At 41.4% G+C, this 18017-nt stretch overlaps 1 protein-coding gene across 3 annotated transcripts in view; it reads right to left on the bottom strand.

Annotated features, from left to right (window-relative positions):
• LOC126262211 (trafficking protein particle complex subunit 8) overlaps positions 1 to 18017 on the bottom strand; it is a 309618-nt gene that overhangs the window by 116718 nt on the left and 174883 nt on the right. For all 3 annotated transcript variants that reach the window (XM_049958637.1, XM_049958638.1, XM_049958639.1), the window contains one exon: positions 2475 to 2729. In XM_049958637.1, the coding sequence (XP_049814594.1) occupies positions 2475 to 2729 (255 nt within the window). The remainder of the gene's footprint in view (positions 1 to 2474; positions 2730 to 18017) is intronic.

Raw genomic sequence — 18017 nt, 5'->3', positions numbered from 1 at the left:
CCCTTCCCCACCCCCTCCAGACTGCTGCTTGCATCCCACCAGATGTTTAATTTTGGCCCGAGATGCTGGATTTAGCAGTTTTGTGTGTGTGTGTGTGTGTGTGTGTGTGTGTGTGTGTGTGTGTGTGTGTGTGTGGGCGCGCGCGTGCGCGCACCGTGTCACTCTTTTACTGACAAAGGCCATGGCAGAAAGGTATATGTGAGGGACTTAATTGTGCCTCTTTGCAATTTGACGTGTCTTTTTTACGGGAAGCAGCAATCTGCCTTTTCCCACATTGTTGATATTCGTATCTGGAGTTTCCATTGTTTGACATACATAAATTTCACCAATCAAGTATTTGCAATGATTAAACTGTGCTCTTTTTTAAATTTTACCAGGTAGTTTCCCTTTTCATTTCTTTCTCTCAGTCCATGTTCTCCTAGTATTTTTCCTACTCTTCCTTTTTCTACTATCAAATCTCAGTCAATCATCATAATTAAATTTTTGTCTCCATTTATAATTTGAATGATTTCTTTTCTCTGATCATACATTACTTCATTCATCAGCAGAGCTACTAGGCCGACATACTTATACTACTGTGGTGGGCTGCTGGGTACTTGCTTTGTGTCTATTGTGGCACCTATAATGTGTTCATTATGCTGTTCATAATACCTCACCTGTACTCTTATTTTCTTATTCATTATTAGTTCTACTCCACATAACCCCTATTTGATTTTGTATTCATAAACTTTTACTAACTTGTGGAGACATCATGTTCTTCCTGCTACTGCACTTCAGTAATTCTCACTGTGTCCAATTTTAACCTACTCATCATTTCTCTTTTATAAAATCTCTAACCTACTTACTCTAAGACTACAACAGTCTGTGATTAAACCTGTAGAATGTCAGATTTGTGCAACATATCACCTAGTCGACCTAGGGATATTATAAATTTAGATTTTTATTTCAAATTTTTCCACTTAAATATTCATCTGTGATGTACAAGTACAGTTCATTGTGGCCTATGTGCTGAGTAGGATCATTGTTTCAGCAAAGGTTGTTTGTTCCTGTGGAATGTGCTGACAAACAAACTACTATGCACTGCTATGAGAGGAATCGTGTGAAAGAAAACCAAATGTAGGCTGCTGAGCATCATCTGGAGCATCACATTCAGACAGAACACACTTTGTCGTGTCTCCTTTCACCTGACAATGTTGTGAACTATCTTGTCTTCCCTTATTTCTCACACTTTCTTCTGCCAAACGTAACAGTTTGTTATGACCATCTTGACTGGCTGAAGGCCTCACAGACTGACTTGGGTGTGCCCATATGTATTCTGTATAAAAGAATATAGGGAACTGAAGTTTACTTCTTTCATTGTGAAAACTCCTTTCAGTTGGCCATATCCTTGACAATCTTCGCCAGGAGCCGCTCTGACCCTGTGCAGATTTGCCTTTCCTGAAGACAATATATTCCTGAAGAGTCCCTGTCCATACTTCCTAACGGGAGTCAATTTTACCTCTGGAATGTTTAATCCAACATAATGCCACCATCATTTAACCTCACAGCAGAGCTACAAGCCCTCAGGAAATTAAAAGGTTGTAGTTTCCCCTTGTTTTCAGCTGTTCACAGTACCATGATACAAAGGCAATAACGAGTAATGTTACTAGGCCATATCAGTCAGCCATCAAGCATGTTGGTACTTGCATCTATGGTACACCTACCTGTATGACTGAGGTGTGCAAGCAACCCCACCACATCAAGGTCCATGGTCTGTGAGGGGATTAGTTATCTTACTGCACTAAAAAGTTTTAAAGTATTTTCTGGGATATGCCACAAACATGTCTATATTAAGTCATCTAAGTCTCATTGTTTACAGCAAGAAGATGTTATCATACTCACTTATGGTATAACAGTTTAGGTGGTATAAATGGTGGTTATGACTTAGGAGGTAAAATTGCAGGGAAGATGGAGGAGAAAAATGGCCAGTTGGGTAAGAATACAGAGATGTCAAGCCATGACAGATCCACAAAAATGAAGGGTTGATAAAAATAGGTTCCTTGTCAAAAATCTGCCATCTGAATGGACGAGAGGGTCAAGAATGATAGAATGGGGTCCCTGGAAAACCACATAAAATATGAAAGGAATCTCTCATTACAGTACTAACATTACAATGGAGCCATGCAAGGGATAGTTACTGATATTCAAGATAGTTTCATGAAAAGCGAAGACTACCACAGGAGTCTGAGAATAGTTCCCACAATTCTGAAAAATGCCGAGTGCTAACCTCTCCTAATTTCTACGTACATTTAGTGCCAGTTAACATGGTACTCATGGTTCACTAAATTTACATGTAGTCTGTTATACAACTGCATCTTACTACTGCATTTCTAAACATTAATTAAGGTGAGAACTTCTATGAGCTCACAGAATAAAGTGTAATGAATGTTCATGGCTTCTGTTAAACTATAACATTCCAACAGTTACAGACTTACCTGAAGACAAGGTGCTGATGTTACAACATTTATTTCCAGTCTTTTGTCATTTACTTCTTGACTTCCTTTGTCTTTTGTTATTTTTGCACGAGGGCACCTTACACGGAAGACTTGCTTTCCTGGTATAGTTATAATACTAGGAGCATTGTTAGTTGTTTGTTCAGGTAATTGTTGTATTGCTGTATTTGTTAAATGGTAAGCAACACCAGTAATGTTCAATTCCCCAACACACTTGGGTATAACACTGAGTATGACCTGAAACAGAAAAGAGAGACTCAATCAGTACACAAAACCCTGCAATCAAAACTGCCAAGTGGGTTAATTTCTTCATTCACAAAAATGAAACCGATTTCAAATGCAACTTTTCATTAGTTTGAGTTGTATGTAACATGAGTCTGAAACGCTGAGAAAGAGAGGGACTATTTCTGTCTTTTAAGATCTCTCTCACATACTCATTGAATGAAAGATCAGGCTTGGTGGTCTAGTGGTAAAGTGCGAGCCTGAAGACCCGTAATGTCACAGGATCAAAAATCCTGGTCAGACACTGGAATTTTTCCATCTTGCTTTGTGCTACCCTTCACCTCTCAATGACATGAAGAAATGCCAGGAACGACAACTGGATTGATTCTGTGTTAAACTGTAGGGTTACTCTCCTTGGTAGGATTACTAGGGCAGGTTAAGGGTCCACAAGTCACTGAACTGGCATCCAATTGAAAGAACTTGCAAATACATGGATGAATAATACCTGTTGAGGGGCTCACAACCTATCATGCCAAATAAATTTAGTTTTAACAAATAAAGGGCTATTGAGTTTGTCAATAGCAAACTTATTACATTGACTGGCAAGATCAATGAATGTATCAGGAAAAGCAGTATTCCAAATATGGAATACACCACCATACCCAGTCAGATGAAATGTCAATACCTCTTGCAGCGTAATGTAAATATCCTATTCATCTTTTTTATGAATAAAACTTTAAAGAATTGTAATAAGATTTCAATTCTTAAGGTTCTATTCATCAAAAAGATGAATTGTAATAATGACATTGTAATTCTGTCAGAGACAGCAAAGGATCTGGATGGGCAGCTGAATGGAATGGACAGTGTCTTGAAGGAGGATATAAGATGACCATCAACAAAAGAAAAATGAGGATGCAGTCAAATTAAATCATGTTATGCTGAGCGAATTAGATTAGCAAATGAAACACTTAAAGTAGTAAATGGGTTCTGCAATTTGGGAAGTAAAATAACTGATGATGGTCAAAGTAGAGAGGACATAAAATGTAGACTGGTAGTGGCAAGGAAAGCATTTCTGAAGAATAGAAATTTGTTAACATCGATCGAATACGGATTTAAGTGTCAGGATGCCTTTTCTGAAAGTATTTGTACGGAGTGTTGCCATGTAAGGAAGTGAAACATGGACTATAAACAATATAGATAAGAAAAGAATAGAAGCTTTCGAAATGTGGTGCCACAGAAGAATGTTGAGGATTAGATGGGTAGATCATGTAACTAATGAGGAGGTAGTTAACAGAATTGGGGAAAAGAGAAATTTGTGGCACAACTTGACAAGAAAAAGGGATCCATTGGTAGGACACGTTCTGAAGTATCAAGGGATCTCCAGTTTAGTATTGGAGGGAAGCACGGAGGGTAAAAATCATAGAGGGAGACCAAGAGATGAATACAGTAAGCAGATTCAGAAGGATGTAGGTTGCAGTAGTTATTCAGAGATGATGGGGCTTGCACAGGATAGAGTAGCATGGACAGCTGCACCAAATGAGTCTCTGGATTGACTACCGCAACAACAATAAGTTTTCAAAAGTTTGTGATTTGTAAATTTACATACCATAGAGTTATAAATTTGTTAAATGACTAACACCATTACATATCTCAGCAACAACGTCACAAGTGCTTTGTTAAAAATGGGCATTATGAATCCTAGCAGCTTATTACTCTTCCCATATTTTCTACAGAATCATGATCTTGGCAATTTTGTGCAACCTGTGATGAAGAAATGATTAATTTACTTGGCTCTGTTACTAAATTACGTGGTGAAGACACATTGCCAAAAAATGATAATCGGTGCTAGAACTTGACTATTTGCTCAAGTGCTTCAAGCCCTGGTTTGTTTCAGAATAACCATCTCTTCTGTTCATAGGCATGATGAGCAATGAATGTCCTTTTCTGTATTTGTAAGTATTACTTGTGACTAACAGTGTTAAATGAGGTATTTCTTTAACAGTAACTATGTGAGAGATAAATGGATTGAAATCTTATCTTAGGCTATGAATTCATATCTTTTCCAAGTGGAATCTACTCTAAATTAGCACAGAAAGCACAGGGAAGTCAATCAGTGTGGAGCTTTTAAGAAATACATGGTAAATCAGAATTTAACACTGGTTTAACAGTTTGGGAGGGGGGGGGGGGGAGGGAGAGAGAGAGAGAGAGAGAGAGAGAGAGAGAGAGAGAGAGAGAGAGAGAGAATTCTCTGTGTTTCTTTAAGACGCATTCAACATGTTGGGCAAAGGAGTTCTCATCACTGCACAGCAAAGGAGTTCTTGTCACTGCAGATATGCAGTCCACAGGTTATCTGAGTGCATGGGAGGTACTTTTTGCTGTGGAAGAGATGACATCTGACAGAATGCAGATACTGTTGATGGTTAGTGGGTTTCATATGGTCAGAGGTGTGGATGGAGCCATCAGAGAGGTGGAGGTCAACATCCAGGAAGGTGGCATGTTGTGCTGAGGAAGACCAGGAGAAGTGGATGGGAGAGAAGGTGTTAAGGTTGTGAAGGAATGAAAATAGTGTGTCTTGGCCCTGAGTTCAAATCATGATGATATCATCAATGAACTTCAACCAAGTAAGGAGCTTAGGGTTTTGGAAGGTGAGGTGGTTTCCTCTACATGGCTCATAAAAAGGTTGGCATCAGAGGGTGCCCATGGCTTTTCTGTGGTTCGGTTTATGTTCCTTCCACTCAAAGGAGAAGTAGTTGTCTGTCAGTATATAGTTGCTAAGATGTATGAGGAAGGTGGTAGTGGGTTTGACAATGGCAAGGCAATGAGCATGAAAGATGTTTGTCTACAGGGAGCTGGCATCAACAGTGACAAGCCGGGATCCAGGAGGTAAAACAGCAGGTACGGTGGATAAACTGGCGAAGGAAGTTGTTAGTATTTTTGATGTGAGAGACTATGTTTCAGGCAATGGGTTGGAAGTATTGTTCAATAAGTGCAGAAATTCATTCTGTGGGAGCACAATAAACCAGCTGCAACAGGGTGTCCAGGATATGTGCCACAGGGTGGGAGTATGATTCTGGAAACCCCTTCATTAACCTCTCATGGCATCCAGACCCTGCCTGGCTAACCTTTTCAAATGGTCACATACTCTGAATGTTCCTCCCAGCACTCCATGAAATCCAGAACCCAAACAAAACTGTTATTAACCTTGCCATCAAAAATCTCAATCCCAGAGAAGTTTCAGTCCTATCCAAAGGCCTCACCTTCAACCCTACACACAAGTTTAACCATGCCGGACTTGTCAAAGACCCACTCTCCTACTCATGACGCCTACAATGGAAACGTTTCTTTGCCACCAATCCATCCACCCACAGCCAACCTAATCCCAACATTGAACTTTGCCTTTCACAGTTCATACCAACACCCAACCATGACCATCCCCTCCCCATCTCACTCCTTTGTCACCTTCCAGGAATTTATTACCACCAACTTGGTCTCACCTTCCTTCTTCAGGTGCCTTCCTAAGAGCACTAATCTTTCAGAAGAAGAAAGGACAGCCATACATAACCTCAAAAATGGTCCCGATCTAATCATCCTCCCTGCAAACAAAGGCTTCACACCACTGTCCTGCTGAACAGCAGTGACTATTCAACACATGTTCCTGTCAACTGTCTGACTCCTCCATCCACAAGCTCTGCCACAGTGATCCCATCCCAAAGGTCTAACGTAGCCTCCAATCCCTAATTGAATCCCAGAACCTCTCCCATAAGTCTATCTCTCTGCTCACCCGACGACATGCCCCAAATACCCATTTTCTTCATGCTCCCTAATACCCGTAAACCAAACAATCCTGAAAGTCCCTTTGTCACTGGGTATTGTGCTCCCACTGACAGAATTTTCGCTCTTGTTGACCAACACCTGCATCTCATTACCTGAAAAACAGCCTCTCACATCAAGAATACTAACAACTTCCTTCATTAATTATCTACCGTCCCCACCCCCTACCTCTTGGATCTGTACCTGTCACTTCTGATGCCATGTTCCTCTTCACTAACATCCTTCTTGCCCATGGCCTTCCTGCTATCAAACACTACCTCTCCCAATGTCCTTCACATTTCAACTCACTAATTCATTCCTCTTACACCTTAGCAACTATATCCTGACACACAACTACTTATCCTTTGAGGAGAAATCTGTGGCACAGCCATGAACATCCAAGTGACTCACTCCAGTGCCAATCTTTGTTGGGCTACCTAGAGGAAACCACGTTATTCTCCCAAAACCCCAGGCCTCTTGTCTGGTTTATGTTCACTGACAGTATCTTCATGACCTGGGCTCAGGGCCAATACACCCTATGTTAATTCCTTCACAGCCTCTACACCTTCTCTCCCAACCACTTTATCTGGTCCTCCTCAGCACAACATGCCCCCTTCATGAATGTTGACCTCCACCTTTCTATGTCTCAATCCACACCTCTGTCCACAATAAACCCATCAAACACCAACGGTATCTGCATTCTGTCTGATGTCATCCCTTCCACAGCAAAAAATCCCTCCCATACATTAAGACTGCTTGTTGGCAGCATATCTGCAATGACAAGAACTCCTTTGCCCAACAAGTTGAAGGCCACAGACAGACCTTACCTTCCAAAATTTGTCTGCAAAAAAGATTCCCCATGCTATATTCTCAAACACAGCTAATCCTCACACCACCCCAAGAATCAGCTACAAAAGAGAAACAACCCCCTCCCCCCCCCCCCCCCCGCAAAAAAAAAAAAAAACAAAAATCGTCACTCAGTACTACACTGGACTACAATAACTGAACCATATTCTTCACCAGGGCTTCGATTATCTACCTACCATGCCATGAAATTAGGGACATCCCAGCCAAGATCCTTCCACCCATTCCTGAAGTGGTGTTCCATTGTCCACTCAACCTACACACTATCCTAGTATATCTTGTTCTGGTGTAAAGACAAGTGCCAGAATGAAGAGGAAGAACGCAAGACCAGAGAAGGTGGTGGGGAAACGTCAACCGATAGCCCGCTGAAGAAGCCCTCTGCAAGAAGTGAATATAAGTGCCACTCCTGCCAGCCTTCATCACTCAGATCAGCACTGTATAGGGATATTAGTGGAAAGTATTCCTGGAGTATTAGCACGGCCTAGCAGAGAGTGCTACACGAATAGTTAGCAGTGATTCATAAACAGTTAATGCAGATGTTTCAGTTTCAGATGCAGCACATCTCAGCACTACTCAACACAGTGCAGCAGCTACTCCCCAACGCTGTGCGCCCAACAGAACAAGCACCACCTACTACAGCTCCTGTACCACCTTTTCGACAGTTTAGTGAACCAGATGAGGAATGGCTCGAGTGGCTGCACCAGTCTGATGATCATATGGTAGCTCACAGTGTCCGAGGTACTGTGAAAGTTCTATATCTGTTATTCACGGTAGGAAGTGAAGTGTTCAGATTAATTCAAAAACTCTTATCTAACGACACTACAAGTGAACTTATGTATGACAGTGTTATCTTAAATGGAAAGCACCAGTTTGCTTTTGTTCTACAATATCTCTTCACTGACTGACTATTATGACCAACAAGTGAATGTGGTAGCAGCTAGGTATCGATTCTTTCATTGCAAAAAACTGTCAGAACAAACTTATCGCGATGGGGTAACAGATTTTCATGGTATGACAAATAAATGCAAATTCAAATGTGTTTGTGGTGCTTTGTAGTCTGATGTCATGTTGCATGATGCAATCATGTACAATGTGCCTGATGTCAAAATCAGAGAACAAATTTTGAAACAGTCCGATCCATCATTTCAGCAGGTAGTGCACACACTAGATCAGTACAATTCTGGTGCCTTGTGGGCTCATAGATTTGAAAAGCCAACTATTTGTCGCGTTGAGTCCCTAGCCTGCGATCACCCTAATTCGCATCAGGGGCGTGTGCTAGTCCTGCCAAGTAAACAACCTTCCACGCGCATAAGCAGTTCACTAAACGGGTGGCTACAAAGGCAAACAGAATTAAGTCTCGCCCTCGCTGTTACACACAGCACAAACGCCAAGATTGCTCCTCCCAACAAGCTCAGTGTTATGCTTCTGGTAGGAAAGGACACGTACAATCTGTATGTTTGCATCAGAACAAACATAAGAATTCGGCTCAATCACAAAAATCTAGCCACAAGGCCCACATCATTAATGCAGTATACTCCAAGCCTCCAATAGGCAAGCGTGCAGTTTTTTCAGTGATACATCAGTCAAACAAACTCTTTGTTAATTTACTTATTTGTGGGAAACGTGTGAAATTTCAGTTGGACATGGTTGCCTCTGTCCATTGATCAATAGTCACACATATGAACTGTTAGGCTCTCCACACTTGTCTAAAACTAGCATGCAACTGACAGCTTATAATGGACAAGCCATTCCCATTCTCAGAACATGTAGTTTGCCTGAATGTATTGCTCGCATATGCAGACAGTGACTTTTACAGTATTACAATCATGCGAGTGTGAGAACATATACGGTCTTGAGTCTTTTGATCTGTTTGGCTTTAACATTCAGGACAATGTGTTGTAAGTGTCTGTATTCAAGGCAAAAGACAGTGTCACTACTTTGCTAAGAGAATTCCTGGAACTCTTTTCTCAAGGTTTAGGCAAAACTAACAATTTTGTTGCACATATTATTCTGAAAGACAATGCTCAGCAAAAATTTTGGCAGATCAGTACTGTTCCCATTGCACTACGGGGTCGCAGCTGAAATTAAAAGAATTGCAAGATAGTAGAGTTATTGCACCCATCTCAGCTAGTCAATGGGCAAGCCCACTTGTTTTGCTCCCTAAACCGTTAGGTCACATTTGCCTCTGTGTTGACTTTAAGTCTACAGTCAACCCATAAATGATCATTGATACTTGTCCATAGCCATGCCCAGAGGATCTCGTGGACAAATTAGATGCTGGACACACTTTTTCAAAAATTGATTTGCGCGGCACTTATCTTCAAATACAGCTCAAAAACGAATCTCAGAAAGTGTGTGTAGTAAACACTCTTTTGGGCTTGTTTACATATTTGCATTTGACTTTTGGCAGTGCTTCTGCACCCATCATTTTCCGACAGTATTTGGAACAACAGACTGATCAAGTGCCGAACTGTTCAACTATTTGGATGACATTATCATAGCAGATCCTACACCTGAAGAACATATTGCAAATTTAAGTGCTTTGGTTCACGTGTTATCTGAGGCAGGACTAAAGTGTAGACTGGACAAGTGTAATTTCTTTAAACCTGAGTTGCAGTATTTTGGTCATGTCAAACAGTCAAGGTGTACATCCTCTGCAGTCGCATTTGTTAGGCATATGAGACTTGTCAGTTCCTCGCAGTATCACTGAATTGCAGTCCGTTTTAGGGAAAATGCATTATTATATTTGGTTCATACCAAATGTTGCACAAATCGCAGCTCCATTGCATCACTTGCATCATAAGAATGACCCCATTGTTTGGACAGATGAGTGCCAAGTAGCTTTTCAAAAACTTAAAGAAGCATTGCTCAGTGATGGATGTTTGGTTCACTTTGATCCTAACAGATCAGTTGTATTGAAAGTTGACGCTTCCTGTTATAGAATCGGTGCAGTGCTTTCACACAGAATTGGTGATAAAGACAGGCCTATTGCTTTTGCATCAAAAGAGTTGTCCAAAGCTCAGTGTAACTATTCACAAATTGAAAAAGAGGTTTTGGCTATAGTTTATGATGTCACCAAATTCCACCACTACTTGTACGGCAGAAAATTCTACTTCGTAACGGATCACAAGCCTTTGCAGTCCTTGTTTTGTCCAACGACACTGGTTCCTGTATGAACTGCCCAACAATTGCAAAGATGAGCTTTGTTGTCTCAATACTAGTATGAGATTGTATATCGTCTGACAGCTAAACATGGTAATGTGGACACAGTTTCATGTCTTCCGATTGGCCCTGACACATACTTTGATGCTTCTGCTGCATCTTGTTGTCACATCAATGCTAGGATTCTGAATCGCTTCAGTCTTTTCTGCTGAACTATAGAAAAGTTGCACAGGTCATGGAATATGATCCAGATTTGAATATTTTGTTAACATATGTTCACACATCATGGCCTCACTCAATGAACAGCATAAAGAACTCTGTAGTGTGCTTATACTTTGCACGTCGGTATAGCCTCAATCTACAGAAAGGTGTAATCCTTGTTCAAAATAACAGTGGACAGTCACATGTGTTGACCCCTAAAGCTTTGCAGAAAGAAGTGTTGCAGTTACTTCACCAAGGACACTGGGGGATTGTTTTTACGAAACAGTTAGCGCATCGACACTGTACTTGGCCCAGATTGAACAGATGATGTCACAGTGTCACACATGCACGGAAACTCAGTCCGCTCCGCCACAAAACTTCTCTGCTTGGCGTAAATCGCAATGACCACGGCACTGTGGGCACATAGACTTTGCGGGACCTTTTTGGAACACTCAACGATTAATTGTGCTGTGCCAATGAACTTGAGAATGTCATGTAGCACAATTCAGGTGTTTTATCGATTTTTTGCCTAGAAAGTTTATCTGAAGTAATAATGTCAGACAACGACCCTCAGTTCACGTAAAATGAATTTGAAACATTCTATGAATGCAATGGCATACAGCATCTAACTAGTGCACCCTTCCATCCACAGTGAAACGACAAAGCAGAACGTTTTGTCAGACCTTTAAGCAGCAGACGGCCAAACTTCACTCCGCACACACCAGGGATCAAGCATTGCAACTGTTTTTCGCCTCGTATCGTTCACACCCACAAGATGGACCATCACTGTAGGAACTGCATCACGGATGCCGCCATCGGACACTGCTCCACCTACTCCATCCTCCTCAGCATCTGGTGCCGAAGGAAGGCTGCAAGTGTCACTCGTGCTACATGATATTGTCTTTCATAGGGTTTTTAGCAGCAACAGAAAAGACAGAGGCGAGATTGTCTGTCGACTTGGCACTTGAATGTAACTTCTTTCAGATCCAGATGGTTTGCAGAGCCACCATCAAAATCAACTTTGCATCTGTCATGTGCATGATGATCTTTCAGTCCCTCTTCCCCCCAGATTCACAGGTCCAGAGGACAGCGCGGCCACAGCAGCCGCCAGAAGCTATCATCACGACACCACGGGATGACCCCACGGAGACGGAGCCTCTGCCTCCTCTCATCCTACCGATGGAGCTGGACCTGCCCACACTGCAGCAGTCGCCGCTTTCTTCATCTGGTTCATGGCAGCAGGTGGTGGACGTGTACCCTTCTGGTCGTTTTCCGGGGCACATTTCCGCCAGAGCGCAAGCCAGATGGCGAGGTACAGCCGGAAGCTTTGTGTCCCCTGCAGCCACAGCTTCCGGCACGATGTTGTGACCACACTCCTGGGCCCCCACCGTGGTCGCACTCCCTACACGATGACGATCTGTTGCTTTGGGGGGAGGAATGTTCTGGTATAACTACAAGCACCGAAACGAAGAGTAGGAATGCAAGACCAGAGAAGGCAGTGGGGAAAAGTCGCCGATAGCCCGCTGACAAGGACTGTGCCGCGCCAGGCGTGAGCTCTGCAAGAAGAGAATATAAGTGCAACTCCTGCCAGCCTTAGTCCTCTGTATAGAGACATTCGTGGACATTAGTGGAAAGTTTTCACAGAGTATTAGCACGGTCTAGCAGAGAGTGCTATGAGAACAGTTAGTAATGATCAACAAACTCTGTGACATACTTGCCTGGACATTGCATATATCACAGGACTCTGATTTATACTGCCTGTCACCCATCGCTTGCAACATTTGTTTTAAATCCAATGTTAAGTATTGTCAATCTGCTTTATTGAAATAAAACTACTAATGTTATTTGCTTGAATTGTTATATAGCATTCTGAGAATGCAGCATCATTCAGGCACCCTATAGGAGACGAGTGGGCAAGAGCCAACACATCTCTATGCAACTTCCATTCCAAAACCATTTCCCCAGGGATCATATCTCTGTGGAATACCCAGGTGCAAGACTGGCCCCCCTCCACCCGCCCAGCACTTCCTATTTCAGTCCTGTCACCAGCTTTTCCTACCATATCAGAGGCGAGGCCACCTGTGAAACCAGCCATACCATATACATAGAAGTGCCAAAGAAACCAGTATAGGCATGTGTATTCAAGTACAGAGATATGTCAACAGGCAGAATACGGTACTGCAGTCAGCAATGTATATATAAGATAACAAGTGTCTGGCGCAGCTGTTAGATCCATTGCTGCTGTTACAATGAAAGTTATCAAGATTTAAATGAGTTTGAATGTGGTGTTATGGTCTGCCCACGAGGGATGGGACATAGCATCTCCGAGGTAGAGATGAAATGGGGATCTTCCCATGCAATCATTTTACGAGTGTACTGTGAATATCAGGAATCCGGTAAAACATCAAATCTCTGACATTGCTGCGGCTGGAAAAAGATCCTGCAAGAACGGGACCAACAACAACTGAAGAGAATCGTTCAACGTGACGGAAGTGCAACTCTTGTGTTGTGGCACTTCTGTGTGCTTGCGAGGGCTATACACAATATTAGGCAGGTGTTCCAGTTTCTTTGGCTCTTCAATATAGTAACTCTGTTGCAATCACTAAACAGCTTTTTATAGGCATTACAACTGACCCACTGTGCATCAGAATGAATAGCCACTGCCCAACTATGACCAAGAACCAAACAAACCACATGTTAACACAACATGCAGGGCAGCACAACATGCTCGATTTCAATGCCTCCTTCATGAGCCAGGCCATCAGGATTCTTTCCTCCAACACCAGCTTTTCTAGACCATGCAAATGGGAGTTATCCTTTTGATACATCCTTGGCCCCCGCAAAGATCCTGGCCTCCATTTTTGTTAACAAATTTCCTCATACCCTCCAACCAGCAGCTTCCCCTTTCTCTGCCCTATCACCCCTTCCCAGCTCATCTATACCCGTCACTTCATCTGCCCACCTGCTACAACATCCGTGCATTGCATACCTAACCTGTGCACCTGTCAACACCTCGCCCTCCACAGCATTCCTAGCCGCAAACCGGCTGCCTCCCCCCTAGTTGCTAGCTACCCAGCCACAATCTTTCTTCCTGCCTCCCATGTTTTTCTACCTCCACTCACCCGAATCCACCTTGCGAACTGCATTCCTGGTATTGTGTGTCTGGCCAGCAAAGAGAGAGAGAGAGAGAGAGAGAGAGAGAGAGAGAGAGAGAAAGTATGTGTGTGTGTGTGTGTGTGTGTGTGTGTGTGTGTGTGTGTGTGTGTGTTCACTCATTCTAGCTTGATAAAGGCTTTACTCTGAAAACTAGCAACGTTTCTTTTTTGTGTGGACCTGTCATCAACTCAACACTTCTGCTTTTCAGTAAGTGGTCTCCAGTACTTATGAAGTATTTACATTCCACCAGAACCTTCTTAATAAAATGATTGCTTTAAATCAAATGACAATATCCACTTCCCCATACGTAGTTTAAAACATGGGCTGCTTTTGTTGCATTATCATCTACAATCTGTGGCAATGACTTTTAAGACATAATCTACATTGTACAATGTGGCTGACTGTCAATATCACTCTGCAGATCTACTGAGGATGGTCCTCTTCCACATTATGTAGCCACATATGAGATAAGTATACCAGTACGGATACAGTGTAAGACTACAACTTCTCTCCGTGAGTGTCAACGTGTTATTCTCCTCTTTGATGTAGGTTTTTATCAAACTTAGTTTGTTGAGCTGATTGTTGTCCATCCATTTATCTTCCTATTTTTGTAATATATGGCATCCGAGGCATGTCAGCGCAGATTTCCTTGGCTACAGTATCAGCATGATGTGCGTGGTGCCTACATGACTCTCATCAGGAGAAATGTCACAGAGGTTCCTGTATTGCGGACGTTGTATAAAATATAGTGAATGGCAGAGAGCAACAGGTGTATCAAAGAGTAATTTTCAATTGCCTCCCAATTACTGAGGGATTCACTGCACAGGAGAATATTTCTATGTGGTTGAAGTTGTAGGTCTGTGACAGCTTTATGTATTGATATTAATGCTCCATATACATACATCTCAAAGAAAGCAGGTGTTGACAGATGTGAAAATTACCGAACTATCAGTTTAATAAGTCACAGCTGCAAAATACTAACGCGAATTCTTTACAGACGAATTGAAAAACTGGTAGAAGCGGACCTCGGGGAAGATCAGTTTGGATACCGTAGAAATGTTGGAACACGTGAGGCAATACTAACCTTACGACTTATCTTAGAAGAAAGATTAAGAAAAGGCAAACCTACGTTTCTAGCATTTGTAGACTTAGAGAAAGCTTTTGACAACGCTGACTGGAATACTCTCTTTCAAATTCTGAAGGTGGCAGGGGTAAAATACAGGGAGCGAAAGGCTATTTACAATTTGTACAAAAACCAGATGGCAGTTATAAGAGTCGAGAGGCATGAAAGGGAAGCAGTGGTTGGGAAAGGAGTGAGACAGGGTTGTAGCTTCTCCCTGATGTTATTCAATCTGTATAATGAGCAAGCAGTAAAGGAAACAAAAGAAAAATTCGGAGTAGGTATTACAATTCATGGAGAAGGAATAAAAACTCTGAGGTTCGCCGATGACATTGTAATTCTGTCAGAGACAGCAAAGGACTTGGAAGAGCAGTTGAACGGAGTGGACAGTGTCTTGAAAGGAAGATATAAGATGAACATCAACAAAAGCAAAACGAGGATAATGGAATGTAGTCAAATTAAGTCGGGTGATGCTGAGGGAATTAGATTAGGAAATGAGACACTTAAAGTAGTAAAGGAGTTTTGCTATTTAGGGAGTAAAATAACTGATAATGGTCGAAGTAGAGAAGATATAAAATGTAGACTGGCAATGGCAAGGAAAGCGTTTCTGAAGAAGAGAAATTTGTTAACATCGATTATAGATTTAAGTGTCAGGAAGTCGTTTCTGAAAGTATTTGTATGGAGTGTAGCCATGTATGGAAGTGAAACATGGATGATAACCAGTTTGGACAAGAAGAGAATAGAAGCTTTCAAAATGTGGTGCTACAGAAGAATGCTGAAGATAAGGTGGGTAGATCACGTAACTAATGAGGAGGTATTGAATAGGATTGGGGAGAAGAGAAGTTTGTGGCACAACTTGACTAGAAGAAGGGATCAGTTGGTAGGACATGTTTTGAGGCATCAAGGGATCACAAATTTAGCATTGGAGGGCACCGTGGAGGGTAAAAATCGTAGAGGGAGACCAAGAGATCAATACACTAAGCAGATTCAGAAGGATGTAGGTTGCAGTAGGTACTGGGAGATGATGAAGCTTGCACAGGATAGAGTAGCATGGAGAGCTGCATCAAACCAGTCTCAGGACTGAAGACCACAACAACAACAAATACATACTGCATCAGTAGGAAGACATACTAGTTTTTAAACATTTTTGTTGGCTTCTGCTGTGAAGGGTAAATTGGCTGGGGAAATAGCAGGAAAGTTAAAGGGGGGAGGCACTATCATGAGTGGTAAAATACCAGTGGTTATAGGATTCAGAAAAGACCCTTTTTTAGGGTAGGGAGAACAGAAAGAAAGCAAATTTTAAGAGAGGTTAGAACTGAGACAAATCTTCAGTTTGAGAAAGAAATCAAAAAACGTAATTCCAGCTTATTACATCAGCATAAACAGCCATTGGTTAAGAATTTTCAACAGTCAGCAGATATTTTAAGTCCACCCAATCTTAACTCAGTCAATGAGAAATGTCAGCTATCTTTATTGCATCAAAATATTCGAGGACTGAGAAATAAAATTAATGAATTAACTATCTGCATAGATGAATTAGAGTCTTCAAACCCAGCTGACATAATCTGCCTCTCTGAACATCATGTGACCACTGGTATAGAACTTTTAAGTGTTACAGGGTTTAGGTTAGCATCTCACTTTTGTAGATCAGAAATGGAGAAAGGAGGAGTTGCCACATTCATCAGGAACTGTCATAAATTTAAGAACATAGACATTCATAAATTTTGCCTAGAACAGCATATGGAAGCATGTGCAACAGAATTAGAATTTCACAAAAAAATCCTTCATAATATTAAGTGTATATCGAGCACCTGCAGGTAACTTTAATCTGTTTGTCAACCACCTTGAAGCTGTACTGGCCCATTTAACAACCAAAAACAAAGAAATAGTGGTTGCTGGTGATTTCAATGTAGATTTCCTTAAAGACTCTCCCAATAAGAACTTGTTTGAGTTAGTAACACTATCATTCAACTTAATTCCCACAGTAAAGTTCCCCACTAGGATAGCCACTTGCTCACAAACAGCCATTGATAATATCTTTATAGAAAAGTCCAATGAACAAAATTATATTACAAAACCAATAGTCAATGGCCTCTCAGACCATGACATGCAGTTCCTTCTGTTAAATGTTAATACTGAACAGGATATAAAATCTGTTAAATCTGAGCTCAAACGGGTAATCAGTAAGCCAAAAATTGATTATTTTAGGACACTCCTCAGAGACATTCACTGGACTGATGTTTACAGCGTTCATGGCATGAATGAAAAATATAACATTTTTGCTAATAAAGTGCTTACCTTATTCGAACACTGCTTTCCCCCAAAACTTACCAAGGTTAGAGCAAAGTCTACAAAGAAGCCATGGATTACTCGAGGAATAGGGGTATCTTGTAAAACAAAAAGAAAACTGTATCTGTCACTCCGAAACATTTCCAATGTTGATGCTATAGCACATTATAAGAAATACTGCAAAATATTAAAGACTGTAATACGGATGTCAAAGCAAATATATTACAAGGAAAAGATAGTCATATCAGATAACAAAATAAAGACAATATGGGATATAGTGAAGGAGGAGACCGGTAGAACCAGGCATGAAGAGGAACAAATAGCATTAAGAGTAAATGATACATTGGTGACAGATGTGTATAGTGTTGCAGAACTTTTTAACAAACATTTTATAACTGTTACTGACAAGATGGGGTTGTCAGGTTCGGTAGATGCTGCTATGGATTACCTTAGACCAGACATTTCAAGTAACTTCCTTAATATGAATTTGACCCTCACTACCCCAACAGAAATAATGTCCATCATAAAATCTTTAAAATCAAAAACATCTAGTGGGTATGATGAAATATCAACAAAGTTAATTAAAGAATGTGATTCTGAGCTAGGTAACATATTAAGCTATCTGTGTAACCAGTCGTTTATTAGTGGAATATTTCCTGAATGGCTGAAATATGCTGAAGTTAAGCCACTGTTTAAGAAGG

The sequence above is a fragment of the Schistocerca nitens genome, chromosome 6 (assembly GCF_023898315.1).
Source record: "Schistocerca nitens isolate TAMUIC-IGC-003100 chromosome 6, iqSchNite1.1, whole genome shotgun sequence".
Classification (NCBI taxonomy): domain Eukaryota; kingdom Metazoa; phylum Arthropoda; class Insecta; order Orthoptera; family Acrididae; genus Schistocerca; species Schistocerca nitens.
The sequence above is the reverse complement of the archived record's forward strand: the minus strand, read 5'-3'. Positions and strand labels throughout refer to the sequence as shown.